This window comes from Oryza brachyantha, chromosome 12, assembly GCF_000231095.2.
Source record: "Oryza brachyantha chromosome 12, ObraRS2, whole genome shotgun sequence".
Taxonomy (NCBI): Eukaryota; Viridiplantae; Streptophyta; class Magnoliopsida; order Poales; family Poaceae; genus Oryza; species Oryza brachyantha.
Genome location: NC_023174.2, coordinates 13,155,743 through 13,183,503, shown reverse-complemented (window position 1 = coordinate 13,183,503; position 27,761 = coordinate 13,155,743). Strand labels below are relative to the sequence as shown.

Genomic DNA, 27,761 nt, shown 5'->3' with positions numbered 1-27,761 from the left:
TTTGTAAATCTAAGCTTTAATAAAATTCAAATCGATTTCAGCTGTAGCTCAGACAAGCTGAACCTTTTATTTTTCTTTTCTGAACATAGAGGACAAAATCCTGCGATGAATTGCAGATTTTTGCAGGTTATTACTGACCTAAAACCTAGGGCACTTGTATTTGTTCTGTTAGCCAGCATTCAGGCCTAAAGATATGGAGCAAAATGATATTTTTCCTGATGTCATGATCGAACGAACATAAAAGGCTAAAGTTATTGAGATAGATAGAACCACCTGTTATCTTTATTAAATCCTTCGCATGGTTGATCGGTTCATCTTGATGGAACCGCAATCTGCTGCCATCCTGTTTCTCTGTGAGTAAAGAATTTTTGAGATTTTGATCTACTTGTGAATATTGGGTTCTCCAGGGAAAAGCAAAAAAACAACACGCCAAAAATCGAAAGAATATGCAACTCTACAGTAAATATCAACCATCCATCCAAATGCTACTACCTACATCAAGAACTTTTATCCATTCCACCTCCAGAAGCCCCTGTCACCAGGTCGCTGGTTGCTGCCTGAAGAGGAATCATCAGAATCTGCATCCTTTTCAAGCCGAAGCAACTCGGACTCCTTCTCCAGGGCCTCCATCTTCTGTAGCCTTTGTTGAAGCTCGGAAATTTCGCTCTGCCATTTGGACAAAATATCTTATCATTATATCAATGGGAGCAGTAGGACGTGAAAGGCTGAAAGCATGTATCGCTAAACTATGACAGTTCAATGCTTTCAATGCAAAGGGTGCCAATGAGCAATGCTATGCGCAAACAATAGAATCAGTCCATGGTCTTAAAATAGTTGAAAATATCACTATAATTTATTTCTGTAACATTTTTAAAAAAAATAAAGGTACTAGCTAGATAAGCTAAATGGCATGCACAAGTTCTAATTATTTACAGGGATAAACAGTTCGCCTTTCTACTTTCTGATTAGGTGGCATGCTAAGCTGATTTTTGATGTAATTTGTCAACAAGAGTTCCCTACCCATACAGAAGGTGATTTTTCCTTTACGATTAAGTCAACATGTCTTCAGGGAACAAATAATGCTGAGCAATTAAGTTGTTGCACATCATTCATAGCTTGGCATAAGAAAATGAGTATACATGTAAAATCAAATCCTATTTTCTGATCTGAACAATTCAATTGAACACATGTTCTTTCCCAAAATTCTCTCTGCCTACCTCAAGTTGTGATGCCCTCGCTTCTTCTGCAGAAAGTTGATTGCGGACTAAGTCAAGATCCTGCATAACAGAGATCACAACAATTAAACTTGATTGCGGAGAGACTAAAGTGTGTTTCTTGCTCAGCAGATAGCACCTAGCACTAGCAGAGGTAGTAGCTTCTATCCAGCCTATGTTTTCGAACTTTCACAGTGATTTTTGCTGTGATGTTTGACGCATTGAGGTTTTAACATTGAATGCACTCGATCACAGAATATTGATAGTACACAGCTGAAATAGCAGCCTAGAACTACAAATTTCGTTGAGGTACATTGCTTTGATAGTATTTTTTTTCTGAATTGCAGATAGTTGAGCCATAAATACCAAAAGAACTTAAGTGGAAATTATAGGTCATGAATAAGAGATGACATATAGGTAGAGATATAACTTCTGATAGTAAAAACTATGCAACTTGCCTTAGTAAGTTCCACATTTTTTGTCTCCGCATTAGCTAATTCCTGCTTCAGTCGGGAACTCTGCAGCTCTTCCTGGTTAAGTTTTTCTTGTATCTTGTTCTTCTCACCTGTAACTGCTTGCAACAAAGTTTTGCTAGTATCTGCCCTCTTAATAACCTGAAAGATTTAAGAAAACATAAGTTGTGCATGTCTCAGGAGCTATTCCCTCCGTTCTTAAATAGATATCATTTTAGGATGCATGTAGTCAAGCCTATAAATCTTAACCAAGTATGATTTGAGATATGAAAATGATGTTAGTAGATTTGTGATGAAAATTACTATCTTTTAGTTACATTTTAAATATTTTTTATGAATATATAAACAAAAGAAAACAGCAATCAAACAAAATCAGCTTTGACAGGATGACGATTGGCTCATCGCCAGTGCCGATAACAGATACGCGTGACACTTGATCTGGGGCCTAAGAGTCATTGGGTCTGAGATGTCTGTGTTCAGATCCATTGACGCAGTGGCAAACAGAGTTGGTGTGGCTTCTTCTTCATAGCCTCCCTTTATCGGCGAGCGAAGGCACTAGGGGCTGGGAGCTGTTGAATTTGGAGACTGGATTCGGTCATCAATGGGGGCAAGGTTGTGGAGGAGCCAATTCGACGTTGTTGAGGGGTTGCTGGAGTTTAGGCTGCTTCTTAGGATCGCCGTAGCGGTTTTGGGTGGCACAGCTCGTTAGGTAGCACAAGGCTGATCTTTGACAGGATGAACTGGACATCAAAGTTTCTAAGTGAACGAGTGGTGTGCTGGCTGTTGTTGCATAAGAAAGAAGCAAGTTTAAAGCAAGACAGAAGAAGATTTGAAGCTTAATCTTCTAGTCTTTTCTTTTTGCTAGTTGTTTTCTTTTCCTCAATTGTGAGGCCTGGAGTCTAAGTATTCGGCTGTGTGGATATCGAAGCAGGATTTCTACCCATTATCTAAAAAATGCACTGATGATTGTGTAGATGTCTTAACAAAGTAAAAAGAAACAAAGAGTATCCAGCCATCATGCTTATAAAAATAATTGGGGGAAAAAACGAATTTCTGCACCCTACCATTACCTTTTCATCTTGAAGTTCTTCAATTTCGAATATAACCCCTCTACTGGAATTTGCTTCCATAGATACGGAGGCCAAGCCATTTGTTTCAGGTTCATTTATTTGCCCAGATCGTAAATTGGACTTTTGACTTGATTTGAGAGCATAAACCTATACAAAAGAACTATTCAACAGAATACATGGATATGCATGAGAAGAAATAAACAGGTGGAGTAGACATGCCTCATTACTATAGCGTCCACTGTATCCTCCAAATGACACCAGAAAGTCTTCACCATTAACTTTGTGCAGCACTAAACTTGACCCCTGAGGTGCAACAGCTTCTCAATATCACTAACAGCTTGGGTGCATAACATATGACAGAAATGCAATTAAGCAGCATTACAAATATGTCACTGGTTAGAATAATATCAATCTCAATGCATGATAGGATTAAATGAAATAAAATTAATTGGATGAACCTAATTGGAATATGCAGTTCGAATTTCAAGATCCAAACCTTCTCATCCAAATTATCAGATGATTGAGAGTAAATAAACAGAACAAAGATGATGTAATGAAAAGCAGATGCTCCCAATTATTTGCTAGAGTAACCCAGTTACATAAAGAGCTAACCTCACTTGTTGGGGGTGCACGGCCTTCAAGACCAGTAACGACTGACCATGCAAATGTAGACATGTTAAGTACAAGTGTTTCTGATACACCTGCAATGCATTAGGATTAGCCAATTAGGCACATGTGAACGACAACTGTTTCGTGGGCTAGTTTTTTTTTTTCTAAAGAAAAGATAAAAAAACCATCAAGAAAATATATAAGAGATACATCAGTTGTAAATGGATAATGAGCTACACTCAAGGGTGATAAAACCATAGAAATTGAATAAGCTCGTTTGTTTTGGAAATCATAGTATAAGGTAGGTGCTGGATTTTCAATAATACCTTTCTTATTATTACCACCTCCAGTAATAAACCAGTTCTCACCAACTGTAACACCTGCATGCCCTGCTCTTGGTTCAGGAGTAATACCCTGATGTTGTGGTCTTGACCATTCCATCTACAATTAACAGCTAACTACTGATTTGGACTTCCTAAAGTAGTTAATACCAGCTCTAAAGAAAAGATTCAATTCTCACTGTTTGCATGTCAAGGAGATGTAGATCATTGAAACAAGTAGAATGAGAACCCCCGCCAAATATCAAGAGATAACGATCAGCATGGCATGCAGCAGCATGCTCTGACCTTGGGGAAGGGAGTGTGCCTCTGAAGAGAATCAGAAGAAATTTAAAGTCAGGTATCAGCTCTGCACCTCAATAACTAGGTAATGCATTTAGGCCCCGTTCGTTTGCCCCCAACAAGATAACTTACCCCCTTGTTTTTCGTGCGCACGCTTCCCAAACTGCTAAACAGTGTATTTTTTGGAAAAATTTTCTATAGGAAAGTTATTTTAAAAAATCATATTAATCTATTTTATATTTTTTTAATAATTAATAATTAATTAATCATGTACTAATCTATTACTACGTTTTCCGTGCCAGGGATAAGTTACCTTGCCCTCTTCAAGCCGAACACGGCCTTAGAACTATGATTTCATAATGTCTTAACAAGTATAATTTATGGAGTACAAATGACACTTGCAACAGCATTTGCACATGAGTTACAAAATTCAGCATATGCAGTAGAATTCTCATAAGGACCATATGGAGATCCAATCTAATTAAAATATTAATGCAATTTGTTCACTTTATAACAAATGGAAAACATGTTTTGTCACTTTGTAACAAATGGAAAACATGCTTTGTCATAAAGCTTACGTTGTCTCAAATTCATCCCAAGTCATGGTCTCAAGATCAAGAATATGCAGGTCATTCAGAAGGGACCTCCCATCAGCTTCACCTCCAAACACAACTAATGTGTCTCCAACAAGAGTCACTGATTGACCACCACGTGAGATCTAAAGGAAAACGTTAAATTATCACCAATATTCATAGAGAGAAAAAAAGCAAGCTTTGTTTGGATACTGTAGAGGCTCTCTGACAATATAAATAGACAAACAACCATACCGGTGATCTGCCATAAGTGCGCAAGGTTGACCAAGTGCATGTTTGTGGATCAAACACCTTAACTGACATAAATACTTTTATGTAAGAAATTATACTAGCATACTAGATAATATTAGAGAACAATGAGCAAAATATTGGGCTAACCACTGAGATTTTCGGTAGGTTCCCTGGTGTGTCCTGCAAGACAGAGGATCTTGTTTCCCCATGGAATCTGCAGGAGATAAAATGCCAGAAGGAAATACATTATACGGTTATATCTATCTGGGAGAAATTTCACACAGCACGATTATAAAGAGCATCTGGTGATTACCAGTCCATGGCCCGCACATGGAGCAAGTGAAGTTGTTCCAGTCAATTCTGAAGGTTCTGATTGGGATTTAACTTCTAGCTTTGACCATGACAAACTTTTGAAATCCAGAACCTGCAATGAAAATAGGATACAATTGTTGAGAAGCATATCATTCTTACACTGACTAAAAATTGTAACAAGCATGGTTAACCTCTATTAATGAGCAACTAAAGTAACTATACAGTTCCCTAGAAGTGCAATTACCAATAATAAAACAGTTTAAGTATCATGACAGACTAATATACCTGCATGTCACCAAGGTAACGACCATTGTAATTTCCACCAAAGACATACATCTTTTCCTGAACCACAGCAGCTGCATGCTGTATAAGATAATTGAATGCACTACGTCAAAACCACCGAGAGAAAACGAAGGCAGCACAACAGACAGGCTAGATGGAGTCTAGTGATCATGTGGTAAAAAAAAGAGGACCTTGTAGCGGGGTTTCGGAAGCGGTCCAGATGCGGCGAGCCGCGTCCACTGGTCATAAGAACTTATGGAACAGAGGCCTTCCATGGTAATCTCCTTGTCCTGAACATCAACCATCTTCCCATTCTCCGCCACCACTACTTTGGACTCTTCGGAGGCACCACTGCTGGCCGATTTTGCACTCTAATGATACGAAATGTAAAGGTTATCTGAGATCACACATCATTCATGGTTAAAACAAAAGGGAAGAAAACAACACAAAAACAAAGCTCTCCTGAATGCCAACAGATCACGGCCAAACCTACCGAACCCATGGAACACGCTACACCTAAACAGCAACCCGCAGAGAAATGCTACGAACACCGGATCGCGTGGCAGGTAAGCACACATTTCTGATCAAGCAGTGCGCCTGTGAGCAGCTCAGCGGCACGCCCCGTAGCTAAGATTTGCGATTTGAACAAGGCGATCACTGCTATAAAAAAAATTCAGAGCCCTAATGCACCATACAGAGCCAAACCGATGATCTGCTACCGCGGCTTGCAGATACCGCGGGTTTGATGCCCCACCAACTAACGAAATGGGGGGAGAATAAGAAGGGAAACTGCCGTTCGCCAGCGCAGAGGAGGCCTAAGATCACACACGCAGGCAACTCACCGCCATCTGGCCGCGCGGGTTCTAGAGGGCGGCAGCACACGGGCGGGCCTAACTTGGGAGGATCCCTCGCGCCGCCGCCGCCGACGAGTTGGGATCTGAGAGCGGGGGGGAGTGGGGGGAAGGACCCTCGGGATCCGGGCGGGCGGAAGCTTCTAGAAGGGTCGAGATCTGGCGCGGCGGGGGGAGGAGTGTCCGCGCGCGTGGCTGCTGCGCTCCGGCGACCCGGCGCCAATTGCGAGGGAGGCGACTGGGAGAGACGGGCCTCGTGATTCGTGCGGAATGGCGATCCGAGGGCTGGGATGCCTTGGAGCATCTCCAACTCCAACAGCTGAGCTAAAGCTTTACGGCTCGCTGAAGTTAGGCATATGTGAAAAAACTTACCGATTATTAAAAGATGATTTGTTAATAAAAAATTATATATTTGTTTTTAACGATCTAAAAGTAAATCTAAAAATAACCTACGATAAAATAATTCTAAAATCAACTTCAATTTAAGTTTTAAATTTTAAAATTTAGCTAGTAAGCAAGAGAAAAGATAATATACTAGCCACACGGTATTATGTCTATCTAAAAAATAGAAAGTATATTTTTCTTGCACTCTAGTTTATTGTCGGTAGTTTATATCTTTTGGTGGATCCTAACAATAAGTTGAGGTGGAGGATGGTTGCCTAGTTAGTCTATTTGATTAGTGAAATGGTTAGCAGTCAAATGATTAATTTTTTAGTGCCTTTTATTTCTATACTAGCCAAAATTTGGTATGCCTAGTATGATGACTAGTCTTTTGAATATGCTTTTAGATTGCTTCATGATAGCAGGACATCACCCAAAAATACACACCTGTGAATGATGCATTCCTTACTGTCTTTATAAGGTTTCGTTCTATAAGGGCTACTTCAAAATATATTAATTATACATGGTGTTAGCTAGAAAAAAGTTCATATTTTTTAAATTCTAATAAAATTTCTTTCAAACCGAATAGACTCTAACAATATAACACGTGCTTAGAGATATTGGTGACAAACTTGCTTAGAGATATTAGTAAGAGCATCTCCAAGAGATGTCCAAAATTAGAGTCCCGAAATTCATATATCGGTAACACCCAATAATTATTGGGCATCAAAATCACTTAATTTCCAAGAGTTGCCTTAAAAAAAGAGTTCTAAAGACTTTAAAATTTGCCTCATCATTAATTAATTGATAAATTCACCTATATGCTGCACCATTGAAATAAAGTTTTAACATGGACTTGACATAAATTCAATACATTGATGGTCACGGAAGTACCAAGAACAATAAAGCTCGCGACATATGCCACCTAATTTTGACTAAGTAGAATAGTAAAATGAGGTTTCCATACAATTCCCTCGACGGCTGCAGGGCGAGGGAGCAGGCTGGCTTGCGCGGTGCGGGGAGGACGCCTGAGGGCACGGCGGGGAGGGACGCTCGAGGGCGATGGGGCAGGGACGAAAAAATTTAGCGTCAGCTGAAAATTTTGGCGCGAACGTGTGATTGGCAACCCCACGAGAAGGCCAAAATTTGGGTCAAAACTGATCAATATTAGGGGTTACTAAAGAGTTGAGAGGTGATTTGGGCAACTGTGGAGGAATACTTTTAGTCTATAATGCCAAAATTTATATTTTAGGATTTATATTATGCACCTTTTGGAGGTGCTCCACCAAACCTAAACCTAACTGAAAACAGCATGTAAGTAAAATTAGTGGATTCTACGATTGTCTAGCTACCGGTTTCCGTCGGAAAGAGAAGGGCTGTCTAGTCCATGTTCATTGAGCTTTTTTTTGGAATTCTTTTACATGAATTGTGTTGTAAAAGTTGGAAAATGCAACCTGCCAGTCAAGGAAATTCCTGCAAAACAAAAGGGTTAATAATGTGATGGTGGAAAAAGAGCTGATGAAAATGGATAACAGAAAAAAAATCATTTTTTTTTACGTTCGATGGTTTTCTCAGTACACGCATTCATTAATGTTTGCAATATGGGAGTTGAATAAGGATAAGTTAATGTGAGAAAAAAGAGCATATAACAACCTATGCTTATTATGGGCATCATCGCCACCAGAAAAATGACAAATCAAGGGCCAAAACGCAGCCTTCACCTTTATTCAGATAGCATGTATTTTTCTAGTTCGATCAACACATCTCATATTCTCATCTCAGCAAAGAAGAAAGAAACCTGAGCAAGACTATGGAACTCCAGTAGTCAACCGAGTACACAGAAACATGAACAAAGGAATTATGTTAGCCAGCCTGCAAGATCACTTTCGACTCAGTTTTCCTCTTTCTTGTTAACATGTTCATCTTGTGGAAGCGAGACGAACTGCACAATGTTTTGGACCACGGAGGCTTCCACTCTGAACTTCGAGGCAATCTCGTCCACGCTCATTGGGCCAGGGTGGTTACTGGATTTCCCTTGGTACAGCTGAATGATTTCATGGACGTGCGACACGTTAATGGTTCCTGGTGGTAGCTGTCTGTGCCCACCTTCCCCGGGTTCAGATCTGGATGTTCTAACCTTTGGAAGTGGCCTGTTGTACCGATCTACGACGAATGCCTGCAAGGATAACCAAACTGAGTTAGTATGTCTGTTACACAAAGATAGATGGACATGTCAAGTGCAGAATGCAAGAACAGAACTTCTTTATTTCCCAGGAACACTGATATTATTACCTTAATATTTTCAGACTAAGGTGTTTCCAATTTTTCCCATAGTCCATTACTTGAAAGATATATATTGACAAAACTGATGTTTTAAAAATAGAAGTTTCATGGTCCAGACACATGCATGATTACATATATCACATCCTCCCACATTTGATCACCATAAGCATGGAATATTATCTCAAGGAGGTCACATTCAACAAGCTGTTTCTTTGAGTTCGGTTATTTGCAGATTAACACAATGAAATAAAATGACTAGTAGAGGAATGGTAGAATTTTGACATGGGAGAATAATTTGAAGAAACATGGCTTACTTCACCCATTTCTGGCTTTCCTCCTGGCTTTGTAGTGATTCTCCCAACCATGTGCTTAAGCATCTCATCGTAACTTGGATCACGCTCCTTTAGTACACCAGGGGCATCTTTTGGTGATGCGGTGACATCTGCAGTGTATTCGTACAAAAGAAGTTCATAAACTGCAGAGAGAAGCAATGCCCACCACAATCTGAAACCTTCCTCGAACAAAACTGTTGGTAGATCTTGATAAAGCTTGAACTGAAGACTTCGAAAAAAAATGAGGGCATTCAAGTACTCTAAAGTTTAAACATTTTTTTGGTAATAGCATTCAAATTTGGGAAGGCAGGTTCGCCCTATAATTAGAATTTTGGTACCTAAGATGCACAGCCTAAAAATACAGACAGTAAATTTTAGAATGAATTTATGAGGGTGGCATTTGAAGTACCACATAGGCACATACCAGTATTTTTAAGGGGAAACTTTGCTCAACCCTAATTGAACCCAAGGATTTAAAACCCATATGGGTACCAGTTCATAGAGAGCTGTAGTGCCCTTTACGGATTGTATTGGTTGGGATAAGTCACCTTTATGTTAATTAGAATCCCAATATATAGTGCAAACCCCTACCAAATGATCCACCAAACAATTAATTCTAGAAAAGATAACAAATTTCTGGTAGCAAAGTCCAGTTAATCTAACACTTTCTGATCTCAGTGCCCAGAAATAGACTGTAAACTGAGTGCTCAGTAGAGTCCACCAAACACAGCAACTTAACTGAAAATCGAAATCAGGTGAACAAACTGCGGTTACCATTTCTGCAGAAACATTGATCCTCCTCCAACACTGCTCAGATGGAAATAAACACAGCCTTAACAGACAACCAGAGACAGAGTTTGATGTCTGTTTGCTGTGAGGGTATGGTTGGCTTAGCTAAGGGCTGGTTTGCAGAGTTTTTTTGCTTCTTTTGTTTTGTCCAGATTCTGTAAGCTGGTAACCCCAACGTTCAAACCTTTTATTTTGCTTTATAAAAAGCAGGGCTGTTTCAGCCTTTCCTCTAAAAAAACAACCAGAGACGGAGTTTCTCTCACTAAGTATTCCACGTAGCATCAAAATTATATAACCCTTAAAGAGTGCAATCAGGGAACGAGTTTACTTGCCGGACCAATTTTACAACTAGCTGGAATGGTTGGGAATAGTTCATTCTTAACACAACTTTGGTTAAATTGTTGTAGTTGGCATCACATGGCATGCCCTAGTATTCACAGGGAAATTTGAACGATAATGTCCAGTGGACTATCAACTGTTGAGACCCAACATGCAACCCAGGAAAATGCTCCCCCGATGGGATCACATACCTGATTTCAAGAAATCGACATCATATACGCTCAATTAGACACACAATAGTACCCTAAATTCAATCAGGCCATGCGCGGACGGAATCCCTAAACGTACCATGACCGAAGAGCATCAATAATCAAGGTCAGATCATACATAGTTCTAAATTTATAGTAATCAATACATCATCCCCACTCCCACATGAACAAGCGCCTTAAACCCAAACCCCTTAGCAAGATGACTAGAGGTTCAAATTCCACCATGAACGAAGCTAATAATACTAGCCTTCTAGCCCGATGAAAGCTTCGATGTGTAGTGCACTAGCCGATGAAAGTTTCCAATATCGCACTCTTTGTGCAGATCATTCAGCGCGCATGTTCTGGCTAGAAGGTTGGAAGCAAGTTACTGAGAAATGAGAACCGAGCGAGGCAAACCGTACCGGACTGGGACACGCCGAGCCGGTCCTGCGCCCCGCCGCCGCCAGCGCTCGCCGGGGATGCCCTCTGCGGCGGCGGAGGACGAGGAGGAGGAGAGGGTCTCGCCGGCGGCGCGGGAGAGGGAGGGGCCCTCGCGCGCCCCGCGGCGCCGCGCAGGGCCTGGCCCATGTGGTTCCGGCTGCCGGCCGCCGAGAGGACGAGACGAGGCGCCGGGGAGGTGGCCACGCGTGCGGGGCGAGGCGAGAGAGAGCTTCGTCGGTTTGCTTCGCTCCGGTGGTGGGAGACGCCGGGGTTGGGTTTTTCGGCCCAGATCGGCGGCGTTCCGGCCCAAAAACAAATATAAACTGCTGAGACTTTGACAAATTTGACACTTTTATAAAAGAAAAGAATTATTTCAAAAATAAATCGTGCCAAGTGAACGCCCGACGAGAAAACCAATTTTAATAGACTGCCTCGTATTGGCTTTTAAAAAGTTTTGAGCGAAACCGGTTATCAACGATTAATAATTTGTGGGTAAAAAAATTTATATACGTGGTTGATAAAAAATAAAGCCTAGAAAATAAACTAAAATGAAAAACCTTATAATCAACGGCTAGAAACTATTAGAGAGAGGATCCTCGGTTGGTAGGGTTGGTAGAGAAGCAGTACCTTCCCAAAGAAGGTTTGTACTCACTTTCTCTGAGTGACCAAGCGATAGAAGTATGGTATTATGCCTCTCGACGATCCGAACTTATATAACTTTCCATGTTCCATTCATTCATTCACATGAACCCTTACCCTGCACCCTTGGTCTGAATCGAAAAAGGATTCAGTGAACTCCCGCTCGAGAAGCTTGCTCTCCGACAATATTAAATGAGGTTTGGATTAATTGTGATTCATTAAACCAAGATGATAGACTTAAATGTGCTATTTAAAGTTTAAATACGTAAATGACACCCGTTTCCAAGTTTAAGGATCTAGATATATAACTTTTAAGTTTACAAACCCATATGATATTTGCTCTCAAATTTAAGGATCAAACATGTATTTTACTCCTCAATTAACATGAAGGCTAGTTGGTACATAACTATAACTTTTGAGTACACGAAGGGACTCACTATGATTCATTAAGCCAAGATGGCGGATTTAAATGTGTAATTTAAAAGTTTATGGATCTAAATGATATAGGCTTTCAAGTTTAAGTATCTAGATATATGACTTCAAATTTACGACCCTAGATAACATCTGTTTTCAAGTTTAAGTACTATGCATATATTTTACTACTCCTTAATTAACATGAATGATATGTGGTATCACTGCAAACTGCAGGGAGTTAGGGAAGGCTCATCCCGGACGCCAGATCCCCCGTGACTCCACCTCCTCGCCTTGCTTCCGATTCCGACCCATCACTCCCCGATCCCCTCCTCGCCGCCGTCGCCGCCGCCGCCGCCGCCGCGTCGGTCTCACCCGCACTCTCCCTCTCCCCGTCCCCCTTCCCCGCTTCCCAGGTAAGCGCCCCCCCCCAACCCCACCCCACCCCTGCCGGGCGGGCCGGAGCGCTGCCGCGGGGGTGATCCGACCAAGCGCTGCTCCCCTCGCCTCGCTGCCGCAGGTGGCCGCGATCCCCATGGACTCCCGCTCCATCAACCTGCGGGGCTTCGCCGGGAACGCCGGCAAAAACATTATGCAGGTGAGAGCGGTTCCCACCTCTCGTGCTCGTCCGAGGAATGAATCCGCCCTAGGTGGGAGGGAGGGAGGAGGCGTGCTGCGTCTGGTCACAGAGACGAGTTCTAGGACTCCTAGGGCGTCACGATTTTTTTTAACCCCTTTTCTTATCTCGCGATGCTCTTTGAGAGCTCTCGTTGTGTGTGTGTAGCAGTTCTCGGTGCGATGCTGTGTGCCTTGCAAATGATGCTGTGATTCGATTTGTGCGGCTTGATGATGATTGTGGCTTGTGTTGGTGTGTACAATTTCGCAGGGAATTGGGGGATTTGTTTTCGGCAACGAGAGGTCTGAGTCCAAGGAAGACAGGTTGGTTGGCATTTCTGTATATGCTGTTAGTTCCCTTGTACAATCGCGAGCGCTTACCTGACTGTTCGGTGCTGCAGCTACGTGGAGAGATTCCTTGACCGCATAAGCAACGGCACCATACCTGACGACCGGAGGTCTGCAATGACCGAGCTGCAGTCGCTTGTTGCAGAGTCTCGTTCTGCTCAAATGTCATTTGGAGCCATGGGTAATCACTTACTCCAAGCCCAGGCATTCATTCACCAGCTATTAACCAGCTATTGGTTACGTCTGGTTGACGCCTAATAACATTTATGGCTAACTTGCAAAATAGGTTTTCCTGTTCTCCTCAATGTTTTAAAGGAAGACCGTGAAGATGTTGAGCTTGTGAGAGGTGCTCTAGAAACCTTTGTGAGTGCGCTGACTCCTATTGAAACCTCACAAGGACCAAAAACTGAGGTTCAGCCTGCATCAGTGAACTCCGATTTGCTTTCTCGAGAAACTGAGAATATCTCTCTTCTTTTGAGCTTATTGGTGAGTAAAAAAACTTTCTTTGTAAGGCAACTAATGAACCTCACCTCTTTCATTTATCATGACATATTTTCTCCTCATGCTTGTTTTGAAGTCAGAGGAGGATTTCTATGTGCGGTACTATACAATCCAGCTTTTGACAGCGCTACTTACGAACTCGCTGAAAAGGTGCCCCGTAAGTCATTTTCTGTCGAGATATCACTGATATATTATATCTGTATATAACTCCTTTTATTTTCTTTCCGAATTTCAGACTACAAGAGGCGATTTTATTGATTCCCCGGGGTATAACAGTTCTAATGGATATGCTTATGGATCGGGAGGTTTGAATACTAACTTCACTTGCCTTGTGTTCTGCATCATTTACTCTATCAAACTTCATCTGTCCTTGTGTCAATAGAAGTCTAAGGCCAAACACACATGTAATTATTTTATATGCACTCTTTGTACGCACAAAATGCAGTTGTAGTTTAGCTGGCATGACTTCCAACATGACCACTGTACACATTTAAGTTGAATCATGCTTGTGTCTATTATTCTGAAGGAGCTGTTATATGCATACTCAAGTACACAGTACACATTGCACTACTACTGGAAAACACTATCACTTCACTAGCACCTTGTTCTATTATAAGACTCCAGTGTGGGTTGGCCTTTTGGAACAGTTTTTTTTTGGGGGCAAATGATGATAAATTATTAAGATATTTAATTCTCCAGGGTACATTGGCAGTCATTAACTCCATTATGATTCCATATTTCTTAATCAGTTTATTACCATCTGTGTGTGTGTGTATGTGTTGCTTAACCTGTTTATTTTGGATTCTGATTATATAACTCATGTTGTGATACCTTTAATGTATCTTGAAGGTCATAAGGAATGAAGCGCTGTTACTTCTTACTTATCTGACCAGGGATGCAGAGGTTGAACTTTTCTCATATTCTTAGTTGATGTATTGGATTTTAATTCAATCAACTTCTATAATTTGTAGATAAAATGGCAATTAATTGATCTTATTTTTCAGGAAATTCAAAAAATTGTGGTATTTGAGGGTGTATTTGAGAAAATATTTAGCATTATCAGAGAGGAAGGATACTCTGATGGTGGTGTTGTTGTTCAGGTGATCATCTAATAATTAATAGCCATCACATAATTTAGTATTAATTACTGGAAATTAGTTTAACACCCTATTTGGTTAGTTTCCATTAAAAGGTTTTTGTGGAGATGCATGTGCAAGTTTGCTAATATATTCCTTTCCTTGGAGCAGGATTGCCTTGAACTGCTAAATAATTTAATCCGACACAATGCATCAAATCAGGTTTGTATTTGGCTCAAAATCTTTTGAACTTTTAAGTTGCCTGATTTAATTGACACTACTTAATGCTGATATCAGATGCTTTTGAAAGAGACAATTGGCTTTGATCCATTGATAGCAATACTAAAGATAAGGAGGGGCAGTGCATTCAATTTCACTCAACAAAAGGTGCGCTGTTAATTGTTCATCAAATCGGCTATTTGGCCTCACAGACCATCCTCAGAAGAATGTTTAGTTTGGTCTAACTTAGAATAATAACATTAGCAACATTTTAATCAAGTTAGAACTCTGTTTCTTTAGACAGTAAATCTTCTCGGTGCTTTAGATACTGTTGACTTGCTTTTGATGGGAGGTGGCTCATCTGGTGAGCCAGGTAAAGATGCTAACAAGGCCACCAACCAAACTGCTTTAGCTCAGGTATCCATTTCTCCCTCACATTTTCTTTTCTGCGACTGTTACGACACATAGTTAAGCGTCTTTCTTATGTATTCAACCAAACATGACAGAAAAATATTCTGGACCACCTTCTGCTGTTAGGCGTGGAGAGTCAGTGGGCCCCTGTAGCTCTTCGCTGTATGGTGAGTCCCTTGTTGTCGGTTGCGCTACCATGTACTTTTATAAACCATTAGTAGTTCTATTCAATTCTATTACTTAATCTGTACTATTGAGATTTTTGTGCTATTTTGGCAACTGACCATTATTTTTCTAGGCCTTGCGATGCATAGGTAATTTGGTGTTAAGGAATCCTCAGAATCTTGATTCTCTTGCGAGCAAGCAAGTTGGGGAAGAACCTCATGTTCAGCCTGCACTTAGTGCAATCTTTTCTATAATCTTGCGAACCTCCGTAGCACAAGAATTTGTTGCTGCTGATTATGTCTTCAAGTGTTTCTGTGAGGTGTTTTTCTTTCTCATATTTTCTTTGGTTTCAACAATAATATACTACTTCAAATGTGTTTCTGGACTAACCTAAGAAGATTATTTAGCATAATTGTACTTTCGGTTGCAAAAAAGGAAATGGTAATGAAAGAGTTTTAAAAGGATACAGTATCAAACATGTAATGGACTAAGATTATTTCTTTTTCTGGAATTCTTGATTAAATGCCCAATATTCCATGTTTTTTCTCTAAATTTTAAGGTGGAATGGTTGCTAGTGTCTGCTACACTTATTGGTCTCCCTTGTTTGTGTATATAAGATTATAAGTACAAAAGAATAATACGTACTTTTGTTGTTTGTGGAACAGAAAAATCCTAGTGGCCAGGCTTTACTAGCATCAACGATTGCTCCACATCCAAATCAACAACATGCTACATTTGGGGCTGCTAGTGACATGCCTTTTGGAAGGTTGATCTCTGAGTTTTTTTTGCATCTTATACTACAGGAGTTCCAGTATTGGCTGTGTACCTGTTTATGTGTATAGTCCCATTTCTGGCATGCATGCAATTCTATATTTGATTTATGTTTCTATTGTAATGACAGTATACTTCTTCAAGCTCTGGTATCCAGTGATGATAATGGAGATATGGAGGTAATGTCTTTTAAACCTAAGGAACCATTAATTTGCAAAGAAACTGGTCGACCATTTAACGCTGGAAGGGTATTGTTGGTTGACTATTTTGATGATGAAATTATACATGTTGAAAATTCATAAAAACCTGCAACTTCTATATGAAACAAACTAGGATTATAGCATTGCTCCAGTTGTTTTTGTACTGTATATGATGTGGCTTCAAGTTCTGATTTAGCATTGTTGTAGGAAAGCATTTTGTATATATTATAATAAATAATATTACAGTTTGACTTGTCTTTGATGCCTGTACTTTTATCCTTATGCTGTTATAAAAGTATGATTTTTAATTTTTGTCTCCTAAAATTTGCAGGCTTGTTGCAGAGCATCTAGTGTGCTTTCTCACATAATCAAGGACAACTTGCAATGCAAAGATCGCGTATGTGCCCTTGCATCATTTTTATCTCAGTGAATTCTTACATATAGAGTTGGGTAGAGAAGCAACTATCCAACTGGTAATAATTGATGTGTAACTACTAACTACACTATTGTTGCATAAATGTGATCAAATTGAGACAAGTTCTACATAGAGCATTGTGCATAGGCTCAGTTATATGATTCCCTTTCATTGATAGGTTATGCAAGAACTGGCTGACCTTGTTTTAATTGTAATTCACTCTTGTAGTTATTATGTTGATTATTTACATATTGCCTTATTTATTTCAATTATACATCTACTATATATTTTATATAATGAATGCAGACTTTAATCTGTGTATAATCTCTTATATATCCCCTGGTCCATACAACCTATAACACATTGCTTTCTAAAACCAATTTTTTGCAGGTACTGCAAATTCAGCTTGAAACACCTGCACCTTCCTTGGGACGCACTGAGCCGCTACTGCATCGCATTGTAACATGTTTGTCTATTGCAGCTTCAGCAGAAGGAGAAAATGGCCAAAGCAGTCAACTGGAAGATTCATATATTCAGCCTGTCATTCTCCGGCTACTTATCTTTTGGCTTGTGGATTGTGCTAATGCTGTAGATTGCCTTTTGGAATCAGCAGTACATCTGAACTACATGATTGAGCTTGCTTCAAGTAAACGCTACAGTGCTTGTGTTCGTGGATTGGCTGCTGTTGTTCTAGGTGCTTGTGTCCTGTATAATGCAAGCCGGGAGAAGGGCCGAGATGCCTTTGCTGTTGCTGATGCTATAAGCCAAAAGATTGGCCTTTCTACATACTTTTTGAGGTTTGATGAGTTGCGGAGAAGCTTCACCCATTCATCGTCAGGGCAGCACCAGCGCAAGCAGCTTTCGCGGTCAAGTGCAAATAGTATGTCAGATTTCCAAGAGATTGAAGAGCAGGAAATAAATAAAGGCGATCAGCATCCAGTCCTGTCAGAAATCTTTGATTTCCATTTTGTTAGTTTCCTCAGTAAGCTTGAGACTGATATTAGGGACAATATAATGGATATCTTTAGTCGAACAAAGACCGCAACTGCAATTATACCTGCTGAATTGGAGCAGAAGAATGGGGAAGTTGATGGCGAATACATCAAGCGGTTAAAGTCATTTGTAGAGAAACAATGCAATGAAATGCAGGTTAGTTACCTGTCAATTTTTTTACTTCATGGTAAAAGTTTTCTACTTTGTGTGCAAAAAAACAATTTTGGGTCAATTCCTTGCTACTTTTTTTACATGAGCTTCAGTCATTTTATATCTGAAGAAAAAATCTGGTCACTTGCCATTTGGTAAAGCTTTGCTCGACTACACTGTAATCTTTACTAAAGGACCTTGCCAGTAGGACACTAGGACCCTGTTTCATTTGAGACATAGGGCTACTTGACTCACTGTACTTCGAGATTGGGTTGTGTACAAGATGTTTTCCTGCATTTCTCACTGGATTAAGAAACATTTTCCCTTTTGATGAGAAGATCCAGGAACTTCTTGCCAGAGAATATTGGGTAACATACTAATCTGCAAAGAACATATCACCCACTACTAGCATTGGTATACAGCTAGTTGTAAAATCCCATAAACCCTAGCACCTGGCTCGATCAGTTACTAATTGGTTGCTCAGATATTGGGTGGCCGTGGGTGCCATTTGTTTTGACAACAATGTATTCTACTCCACCCATCTTAAAATATAGCTAACTTTAGCATTCAAATTTTGTCTGAAAATATAGCTGTCTGCCTGTCTCCACCTACCCCTTGTCTTAACCAATCACAACCATCCTCATTCAATTTCTCGATTTACTTTCTTATCTTAACCAATCACAAGTCACATCCATCCCGTGTTCAATACCACCAAATTAATCACTGTGCAAAACCTCAAAGGTAGCTGTATTTTGAGGTGGAGGGAATACCTGATAGAAGTTAACAATGATATTACTGGTCTTTTTCAGGACTTGCTAGCTCGGAATGCAATGCTTGCAGAAGAGTTAGTGAGAACTGGTGGTGGCAACAACGCAGATTCTTCCCAGAGACCGAGCAGCGGCCGAGAAAGGGTCCAAATCGAAGCCCTCAGACAAGAACTGGAAGGGACGACGCGACGCCTAGAGTTGCTCAAAGCCGAAAATACCCAGATCGAAGCCGAAGCTAGCAACCAACGAAACCTCGCGGCGAAGCTGGAGTCTGATCTCAAGAGCCTGTCGGATGCTTACAACAGCCTGGAGCAGGCCAACTTCCGCCTTGATGCCGAGGTGAAAGCCTTGCGGCAGGGAGGTGGTGGTGCCCCCTACCCTGATGTGGAGGCGATCAAAGCGGAAGCGAAGGAAGAGGCGGAGAAGGAGAGCGAGGCGGAGCTGAACGACCTCCTCGTCTGCCTCGGCCAGGAGCAGAGCAAGGTGGAGAAGCTGAGCGCGAGGCTGGCTGAGCTCGGTGAGGATGTGGACGCCCTGCTGCAAGGTATTGGTGACGACGCCGCCTTGCCAGATGACGACGATGACGAAGAAGATGAAGATGATGAGTGATAAACGTGTCTGTAATTCTGTCATCGTCTCATGGTGTAACCTGTTGGGATCATGATGCTGTGGCAACGATTGTACAGTGGATGATATGTAGACAAAAGGTGGTCATTTTTCATTTTAAGTTATTTGTGCTGGATGACTCGATTGCTGAATTTAGTTCTCAGAATTAAGCTCCATCAACTCATGTTAATTGCATTCTCTGTCCTCCGCCCCAAGGATATCAAACCACTAATTTAATCAAGTTAAAAGTCCTGTGAACAAATAAGAAAAAATGAAGTAAAAAAAAGGTGATTGGCAGTAAGAATTCACTTATACAGGACACACCTGAGAAACTAAGTAAAAAGTTAGCTCAAGTCAATATAAACAAGGACACATCTGAGAAACCAAGTAAAAATTAGCTCAAATCAATATAAACAGATCATGAGCAACTGTGTCAAATCCATAACTGCACACAAAAATCTCAGATAAATTACAACTCTGCATCAGTTCATATAACAGAATGGTTAACTAAACCCTGTTGCTAGATATACACTTCACTCCTGTAACAATTGATGTACAAGGCGATGTTACAAACACACTATAGTCCAGAGATGTAAACAAATAATCATGAACTAAACACACTAATTTGCTCAAAGAGGATTCTTTGGAGTTCCTGCTCTTCCTTCCACCATCTGCAGCCGTTGCTTGAGATGGAACACTTCAACCTGATGACAGCAGGATCAGCAGTCAAGTGAGATCCTTGTGATGAATGCATCAAACATGATGCAGAAAGCATCAGTGCAAGCAATCGTCGCTCAGTATTCAAATTATTTGACATGCTTTGAGAAATATATAGTCATAATTGTGTTCCGCATAGGCTTCAAACATGGTAAATATGTTTCCATATATTTCAGTTCATTGATAATTTCAGAACAGAGAAAAGAAAACTAGTGTAGATGGGGGACAAGTGGACAGCAACTCCGCCATCACTCAAACTTTAAATACCTGGAGCTGGAATGCCCTTGATTGTTCTCCTGCTAAAACTCGGCGAGTGGAATGGAGTTCCTGCATAGATGAAATTCAGTCAATACAACTATGCAAGCAAGCAGCTGAATTACTTCATACTCCATTATGAATCATACTGAGCATTTCTTGCCTTTTGAGTTTCATCTGTAATGGCCTTCAAGAATGCCACTTCACGTTCGAGACGCACATTATCAGCATGAACCGTGTTCGAGAGGTTGTTCGACTCTTCTTGTGCCAACTCTAAGCCTGCTATCTTCTCCTTCAGCACCTCAGCTTCCTTGTCCTTATTGGCAAGTCTCCTTTCCAGTTGTTCCCTGCTGTTGATGACCAGCGACAAATTCTTCTCTGCCTGGTCCTTGCTTGCCAATGCAGTTGCAAGCTGATCTTCAAGTGCAGAACTTCTTTTGATCAAGTCTGTTATTTTTGCATTGTATAGATGACTGATGTCTGAAGAGCACCTTGCTACCCTTCTTGCATTTGATCCTGCAGTCTCCAAATGTTCTTCCTTGCTGGATAAAATTCTGGCCATGTCAATCTGAATATCAGCTCCTGTTCTCTTGCTCCGGTACTCTTTTGGCTGTAAGTTACAATCTGTTATACAGGGGAAGAAATAATATGTTTTCTAGTGAATTGAAGGTGTACACTTACAGTGCTTGCTTGACATGAAGAACCATCATCAGTGTCATCATATCTGTCATCATCTATCGGTTTCTGCAGTTTTTGAGCTAAGCTGCAGGCTTCTGATTGCTGGAATTGCCTGTGGAGTGATGTGCCCAAATTTGTATTCTGTAACAATGACTCAGAGAGTGATTCCCTTCTAGGTGGGTGTTCTACCGTAGAAGCAAGACTGTGCCTTGCAACAGAACTATTGGAATACAAAGGTGCACAATTGTTGAGATGGCTGGCAAGCTCCTTTGTGCTTGGAGAATATTCATATAGCAAAGGGTCTACATCTGGGGCAGACCGCCTGCTAAAAGAATGCTCATTTTGTAGTACCACCAATATTTCAACCTGCAGGTAATCTCACATATTCAGCGGTGCATCTGTCGAAACAAAAGTTCCATGTCTGGAACAATTTAGGCAATGTTTGGTTCAAGCAAGTGGCAAAGATGAGTGCAAGTAGCAAAAAATTACAATTTACCCAATTCTTTTAGGTTCAAAATTAAGATTCACCCCTTCAAAATAAGAAAAATACTCTTATGCAAAATGTTAATTATTTCACCTTGTCGGATGGCTCCTTTTTGTTTCCTCCAAAAGCAACGAGCACAATTTTGTCCCTGTGGTACAAAGGAACCATGCTGAAACCCTGCGTGAATTTTTTACTTATTCAGCAAAAAGACGAAATGAGATAATGTAAGTAGTGTGAATACAAGATTATAAGCCCACTTTGAGCATTAAAAAAAATACATGAAGCTTTAATTTGGAATATAATTACTATTAGAGGAAAATTCACCATTTTTCCACTGCTTTTGCGACAGTTCTACAGAATGCCTCTAAAATTAAATTCATTTCCATAACAAGTGTCAAGATTGAAAACAACTTACTTTCTTTGTAGTAATCGAGGAGCTAGAGGGTACTACACAGACCGACCACTTATATTCTACGACATCCAAAACCCAGGTTTCTGCATGCCCTGAGAATTCGATCTTTTTTTAGTTAGAAACTGCCATAATCAAGACGAACCACTCTTGTAAAAATGAATGATTTCGCACAGAGAATGATTTCTAAATATATTTCCATTAAGAGCTTGAAACATACGTTTTTTCTTGCTTCCACCGCCAGCTATGTACAACTTAGTTCCACATAGAACTCCACTGCAACCAGCTCGAGGTGTTGGATGAGGACCATGGATTTTCACTCTTGACCATACCATCTGACAAAAAGATAAATATCTAAGTAACCTACTGAAGGCATCTCTTGTGAGGTTCAAGAATTCTCATGCAACATACCGTCTCAAAATCTAAAGAAAACAAGTCATTTAGGGTCTTCGATTTTGAGTGGCCTCCAAAAATAAGAAGGATCCTATCCTCATATAGTGCAGCTACATGATTGGATCTTGGAGAAGGTCCAGAGCCTCTGCAATGTTGAGGTTCAATTAATATAAAGATTCCATATTGAATTTAAAAATTCTGAAACTTGATATTTGTAGATCAGGACAGTTGGGAGTTAGGACACAAGTTGATTATTAGCTTCTACCAATCTTTACGTTTTAAAATCTAGTGCCAAAATAGTTTCTAGCAATGTGCCCATGCTAGCATCCTTGGAATAACGACTTACTTATAGTTCAAAGGAAGCCATGTTGATGACTTCAGGTCAAACATGTGAAGGTCATGTCGTTTCTTTCCTTTTGTGTCCTCACCACCAAAAAGTATCAGTGTGGCACCTGCTCTGGTTACTGTATGGCCACTTCGAGCTGCCTAAAATCAGTACCACAAGACAATCCTATTAGTTCAATTTCTGACCAAAACACAGTTCTGGATGTCTCATGACTTACAGGGATGTCACCCTTGGCTTCCATAAGTGACCAAACCTCGGTTTCCATATTGAAATTCCAGACTGAAGCAAACAAAGGATGTGTAACATATCTGGAAGAGGCTAATATCGCATAATTTCAAGAGATTTGCAGAATCAATTAGTATGAGCAAACCTGCTAAACGATCAGATGTAGGTTCGGTTTTACCTCCAACAAGAATGACACTATTCCCCCATGGAACCTAGACATCAGAAGAAACAAGTCAGATTCTTGCTTTATAAAAAAGTAATATTTACAAAAAGTTCCACTAAAAAAAAAGAGGACAGATATCCTTCCAACTTGAAAACACTAGTCAGAACAAAGAACTTGATCAATGGGAATCATTCATTCATACCAACAGCAGTAAGATACAAGAAATATACCAGACAGTGACCTTTGCAGGCTGGCAACTTCATCGAAGGTCTGTTTGGCGATGGACGAACCTTAGGAGTTACAGAGTCCCATGTAAGCTTCTCTAAATTAAGTATCTGATGGATACCATAACAGTTAGCTGACAAATAAATGATAGTGCTCAAGTGAAATTCCCTACCAACACACAAAAGTTAAAACGTCATTACCTTTGTATCATCCAACAACTGATGACCAGCATCACCACCAAACACTACCATCTTGCTCCCTAAAATGGCTGCCGCATGCTGTTTAAAAAAGGGAGTTGGATATGTCATATGTGAGTAGCAGATACTTGGATGTACTAATTAATGAAAGCTGCAGGCTTGATACTAGCTAGAGTTCAGATGAGTACTCACAGCGAAACGTGGTGATGGTCTGCTGCCCTCTGTAGAAAGGACAGCCCAGTTCCGTGAGCTAACCAAAGCACGGTCATCAAGATCATATGTATCAGATGAGCAACGGAAGGCGAGATCATCTGCACGGCCACTCACTGATGTTGTAATTTGGTCGTCCCCCTAAAACAAATGAGAGTGTTAAACCATCCAAATGTGTCCAAAATGCTCATATCAATACTAGAGAGTAGAGACAAGCACTACAGTTACAAAGGCTCACATTAGGCAAGCTGAGGTGCTTCACAAGGCCCGAAGGACTCTTAGAGCTGTCCAAAGGATCTGTCGAGTGGCCTTTCGATCTGTAAGAACACCAAATTCATAAATATACTTCTAAAATCATGATAAATGAGATAACAGCAAAACAAATATGTGAATATGATTGATTATAGGAAGATGAATTAGCACCAAAATATAACAGGGAAATCTGACTGTAATAAAAAAAGCAGACTCAAATAGAAATCACTCAAATAAGTAGGTTGACTGGGTTTCATCAAGCTAAATGGCTCGATAAATTTACAGTGGATTTTATCGATTTATATCAGCATTATTATTCAGAACATAGCAAGTTTACCGAAAAGATTTCCATACTAGGACCACATTTATAAATCATTAAAGCAAGAATAATATTCATTTGGCCAAGAACTAAACCAGATGAAGGCCCTTAACTGATTGCCAGGAATAACAGCTGTACTACTTACACACAAGAAACCGAATAAAAGGCCTTTCATTTGGATCAAAAGTTTACAAATTGGTACAATCTATCCACCCACCAGATTCCCATTACAGCAAGCACCTAATGCAAAACACAGTACATGTCTACCCAACAAAAGAAATTGCTAAAGATCAAAAGGTACCAAATTGGTACAATCTACGCAACAAATTTCACCTTCCGATCTTCATCCGGCTCCGCGAGAACCCGAACATATTCGGCATTACCCGTGTTTCGTCCCCCAATTCTTCTCAGAACCAGGTCACCTGCCTGCACATTGTCCTCTTAGCTGCAAAGAGCAGAAACAGGTCAACCAATGCAAGAATTTATAGTAAACAGTGAACAGCACACTGGAGTTGTTGGGCCGCTTGACCACACCAAATCATGCCCGGAAAACAGGGGAGTGAGACGACTAAAAAATCTCGAGCCAAATGGGGGCGTTACGATTTGGGGGCAAGAACAAGAAACCACCCAAAATAAACTGAAAGAAAGCAAAATCAACCCATCAATCCATCCATTGGTAAATCCAAGAAGGCAGAGAGGGGACACAAGAATGCAGTCAGAAATCTGCAGGGCAGGGCAGTCAAAGAAACGCTACAGGAGGCAAAGGAAGAAGAAGAACTCCGCCTCGGATTCATCGAATCGCAGTGAACAAGAAACAAACAAAGAAAGAACCAACAGCAGCAGAAAAAGATATGGTTTTTTTTCCTACCAAGAACTGCCAGCCCCCCGAGAGAGTCTCCGATGGAAGAAGAAGGCTCTGCTCTCACACACACTCTCACACTGTCACTCTGCTCTTGGGGAGAGGCGAAAAGGGTCGCATTGCGGCAGGAAAGGTGCGTGATCTACAGAGGCGGCAGCTGCAGGGGAAGCAGGACAAACGGTGGGTAGGTGGAAGAATGGAACGGGGACAAACAATTTTTTTTCTTTCTTCTTTCAGTTCTTCGCTTCACTTCACTGGTCACTCCTCACTCGTGAAGTTTCTACTGGTAGTTTCCTCTTTTTTTTTAAAGAAAAAAAGAGTTTTACTGCTCGCATCTGGGACGTCCGATCGGGATCCAACGGCGGAGGTGACAGTTTGGGGCTGGAGATATGTGAGTTATTTCTTTTTTTTTGGCATGTAGGCATTTTTCTCTGCCGTTGGATGAGCCACGGATGGTCCTGATGGGGGACAGCTGTCATAGTTGCTGACACATCATCTTTCGCTTCTATTTATGTATATAACTTATAAGCGAAAACTTGTATTTTTATTTTAAATTGAAGTTGATTTTTGTGTTTTTTATTATAAGCGAAAAATTTTATTTACAAGTTACTTTTCGTTTGTAATATGCCATTTGGCATTTTTCTTAAAAAAATAAAAGGTAATCTCCTAAGTGGGCTCTGCATTGACTAAATATACATGCATAAGACTATATTTGTCCTAGATTTTACCCATGACTCTATCATCATACTAATAATTCGTTGAGTGTCAAATATGTTTGTCTGACAACATTCACATATTGAATTGTTTATCTTAGCATTTTTTGTAAATAAGATTCATAGCCTAAACACATGTAGCGTTAAAAGTGACGATAAGTTAGGCTATGATTCCATTTACAAATATCACTAGAACGTTTCCTTAGGCAAAATAGATTTGGAAGCAAAACTTTGACAGGTCTTAAACCCAGAATTTATATGAATACCGAAACTATTTTTTCTCTTTTTTGCTTTTGTCATTCATGTGAAGTTGTGAACGGCGTGTAGGCGGTGCAACACGTATGGTATGACGCAGCCGACAGCCGCATTGAATCCGATCTGACAATGCACACCCCGTCATGGGTACTGTACTAACGAATGCACAGCCGGGATCTTATGTGCAGACACTATTTATATTTAGATCACTGATAACTTTGACTATTGATTGCTTTTAAATTATTAGACCAAACTACACGAAAGTTTACTAGTCAAAGTTTAAAATACATGCCGTAATATGTGAGTTATTAAAAAAAAGATAAAGTAGTTTTGTTACGTGGATGGTGGTTGATATTTTTTCATACTCCCAAGTCTTTATGCGGAGGAGACCAAAGTTTGTCAGTGTTAAGCCCATTTCAAAATATGGAGTCTTTATATGGGTAATTTTTATGTAACAACTAGTTAAATATCCATGCTTTGCTATGAATTTATGATGCGTTATCAAATTTTCTTATATGAAATAGTCACCTTAATTTGAATTTATATATGGATATCAATCTATATTTAACTGTTTTTAATATTAAGAAATTTAAGAGCTAAATTATAAAACTGTAGTGATGGTAGGTGGTGCCATCAGTACTCCTTTTTATAGGAGTACAGATATGAGTTTGTAGTCTCCTACTGTGTTCCATGAAAGGATTATTTTTCTAAAAAAATACCGTTGAATTTTAATACTACCTCTGTCCATTGTATAGAAGATTTTGGTATTTGTATAACTAAAATATCATATATTTTAGGACGTAATATATATCATGTCTGAACTACTCAGGTACAGTAAGATAATAAAAACTCAATCATATTAATTCTATACAAAATATTACTCCCTCCGTCTCTAAATGTTTGACACCGTTAACTTTTTAATACACGTTTGACTCTTCGTCTTATTAAAAAAATTTACATAATTATTAATTATTTTTATATCATTTCATTTATTGTCAAATATACTTTGATGCATATATATAAATTTACATATTGTACAAAAGAATTTGAATAAAACGCCAACGGCGTCAAACATCTAGTGACGAAGGCAGTATTTTAAACTAACTGAGAGCAAGACAAAAATAGAAAAACATAAACAAAACATATAAACAACAACAACAAACCCCAAAGGATGTTTCATATCAAAAGCCACAATATCATGTGCTCACACAGGATGTCACATTAACATAAGCCAGTGAAACATGGATGCATATGGGCCAGGGCCGCCAGACATGATTAACAGCACCTCATCTGCGGGCGCCAGCCATGATCTGCAGTGCACCTACCCCACACCGTCTATCCAGGATCCGACGGTCCAGATGATCCATCTCGTTAGCTGGTTGTCTGATGCAACTTGCATGCATTGACATGTGTAGGGCTCCTCCGTATGCTCTAGTTGTTTGTTGGCTTGGCTCATCTGAGCTTGAGAGTGAGAGTGACCATCCTGTCCATCCCATGTATATTTTCCAATCCTCTAAATATGACGCATTTTGTGTAAAATAATTCTATATAAAATTTATCATTTGATCTTAATAAAATAACTTTTGTAATTTAGAGTATGTAATTTAATCAATTATATCATTAAATGGCTATCACAAACTCAGATAAAATTACATGAGAACCAAATAGGGATGCAGTGCATGGATTATTGCTTTGGTTGGGAGTATGCCATGCCTCCAAGTAACCACCAACTCACATGCATGGCCTCTCCAAGTTTGTGTACTTTG

General features: G+C 40.1%; 4 protein-coding genes across 5 annotated transcripts; 1 reads left to right on the top strand and 3 right to left on the bottom strand.

The window, feature by feature from the left end:
• Window positions 1–6: 6 nt before the first annotated feature.
• LOC102720940 (acyl-CoA-binding domain-containing protein 6-like) lies at window positions 7–6,446 on the bottom strand. 2 transcript variants are annotated; one of them, XM_015842910.2, is made up of 16 exons: window positions 6,247–6,446; window positions 5,596–5,775; window positions 5,408–5,485; window positions 5,124–5,234; window positions 4,958–5,024; window positions 4,814–4,875; window positions 4,565–4,704; window positions 3,887–4,013; window positions 3,693–3,807; window positions 3,370–3,458; window positions 2,977–3,060; window positions 2,758–2,904; window positions 1,673–1,828; window positions 1,218–1,277; window positions 497–666; window positions 7–351 (listed from the first exon to the last, which is right to left on the bottom strand). In XM_015842910.2, exons 1-15 carry the CDS (start codon window positions 6,250–6,252, stop codon window positions 508–510), a joined length of 1,581 nt encoding a protein of 526 aa, XP_015698396.1. In that variant the 5' UTR covers window positions 6,253–6,446; the 3' UTR covers window positions 7–351; window positions 497–507. The 2 variants fall into 2 exon arrangements, with proteins under 2 accessions (XP_015698396.1, XP_006664611.1); XM_006664548.3 differs by having other exon boundaries at window positions 255–666; window positions 6,247–6,439.
• Window positions 6,447–8,233: 1,787 nt separating this feature from the next.
• On the bottom strand, window positions 8,234–11,271 carry LOC102714518 (microtubule-associated protein 1A). Its single transcript, XM_015843067.2, has 3 exons — window positions 10,990–11,271; window positions 9,234–9,361; window positions 8,234–8,812 (listed from the first exon to the last, which is right to left on the bottom strand). The coding sequence occupies exons 1-3, from the start codon at window positions 11,153–11,155 to the stop codon at window positions 8,528–8,530; spliced, it is 579 nt and encodes a 192-aa protein (XP_015698553.2). The 5' UTR covers window positions 11,156–11,271; the 3' UTR covers window positions 8,234–8,527.
• A 1,011-nt stretch (window positions 11,272–12,282) lies between these two features.
• Window positions 12,283–19,431, top strand: LOC102714246 (golgin candidate 6). The gene is made up of 18 exons (XM_006664019.3): window positions 12,283–12,656; window positions 12,945–12,997; window positions 13,075–13,202; window positions 13,308–13,507; window positions 13,599–13,672; window positions 13,758–13,827; window positions 14,372–14,425; window positions 14,527–14,622; window positions 14,770–14,820; window positions 14,896–14,985; window positions 15,118–15,234; window positions 15,324–15,395; window positions 15,527–15,712; window positions 16,059–16,159; window positions 16,295–16,343; window positions 16,696–16,761; window positions 17,170–17,928; window positions 18,732–19,431. Exons 1-18 carry the CDS (start codon window positions 12,594–12,596, stop codon window positions 19,296–19,298), a joined length of 2,796 nt encoding a protein of 931 aa, XP_006664082.1. The 5' UTR covers window positions 12,283–12,593; the 3' UTR covers window positions 19,299–19,431.
• Window positions 19,432–19,664: 233 nt separating this feature from the next.
• LOC102720666 (acyl-CoA-binding domain-containing protein 5-like) lies at window positions 19,665–25,255 on the bottom strand. Its single transcript, XM_015843182.2, has 17 exons — window positions 25,037–25,255; window positions 24,502–24,613; window positions 23,836–23,914; window positions 23,580–23,738; window positions 23,391–23,468; window positions 23,196–23,300; window positions 22,948–23,014; window positions 22,795–22,856; window positions 22,578–22,717; window positions 22,250–22,376; window positions 22,059–22,173; window positions 21,845–21,933; window positions 21,523–21,606; window positions 20,949–21,311; window positions 20,431–20,877; window positions 20,280–20,339; window positions 19,665–19,999 (listed from the first exon to the last, which is right to left on the bottom strand). The coding sequence occupies exons 2-17, from the start codon at window positions 24,546–24,548 to the stop codon at window positions 19,925–19,927; spliced, it is 2,097 nt and encodes a 698-aa protein (XP_015698668.1). The 5' UTR covers window positions 24,549–24,613; window positions 25,037–25,255; the 3' UTR covers window positions 19,665–19,924.
• Between the last annotated feature and the right edge of the window lie 2,506 nt (window positions 25,256–27,761).

What these genes read in the sequence shown, in the direction of transcription:
- LOC102720940 (XM_015842910.2), bottom strand. An exon ending in GCACTTATGGCAGATCACCG is followed by an intron (nt 4,705 to 4,813) that starts GTATGGTTGTTT and finishes GTTTTCCTTTAG; the next exon opens with ATCTCACGTGGTGGTCAATC. An exon ending in AAGAACTTCAAGATGAAAAG is followed by an intron (nt 1,829 to 2,757) that starts GTAATGGTAGGG and finishes TAAATCTTTCAG; the next exon opens with GTTATTAAGAGGGCAGATAC.
- LOC102714518 (XM_015843067.2), bottom strand. Translation starts at nt 11,155, where the DNA reads ATGGGCCAGGCCCTGCGCGGCGCCGCGGGGCGCGCGAGGGCCCCTCCC. An exon ending in GCTCGGCGTGTCCCAGTCCG is followed by an intron (nt 9,362 to 10,989) that starts GTACGGTTTGCC and finishes AATACACTGCAG; the next exon opens with ATGTCACCGCATCACCAAAA. An exon ending in GAAAGCCAGAAATGGGTGAA is followed by an intron (nt 8,813 to 9,233) that starts GTAAGCCATGTT and finishes TTATCCTTGCAG; the next exon opens with GCATTCGTCGTAGATCGGTA.
- LOC102714246 (XM_006664019.3), top strand. Translation starts at nt 12,594, where the DNA reads ATGGACTCCCGCTCCATCAACCTGCGGGGCTTCGCCGGGAACGCCGGC. An exon ending in CTTACGAACTCGCTGAAAAG is followed by an intron (nt 13,673 to 13,757) that starts GTGCCCCGTAAG and finishes TCCGAATTTCAG; the next exon opens with ACTACAAGAGGCGATTTTAT. An exon ending in ATATGCTTATGGATCGGGAG is followed by an intron (nt 13,828 to 14,371) that starts GTTTGAATACTA and finishes TGTATCTTGAAG; the next exon opens with GTCATAAGGAATGAAGCGCT.
- LOC102720666 (XM_015843182.2), bottom strand. Translation starts at nt 24,548, where the DNA reads ATGCCGAATATGTTCGGGTTCTCGCGGAGCCGGATGAAGATCGGAAG. An exon ending in GACCATCACCACGTTTCGCT is followed by an intron (nt 23,469 to 23,579) that starts GTGAGTACTCAT and finishes TTTTTTAAACAG; the next exon opens with CATGCGGCAGCCATTTTAGG. An exon ending in TTTCTTTAGATTTTGAGACG is followed by an intron (nt 22,174 to 22,249) that starts GTATGTTGCATG and finishes TCTTTTTGTCAG; the next exon opens with ATGGTATGGTCAAGAGTGAA.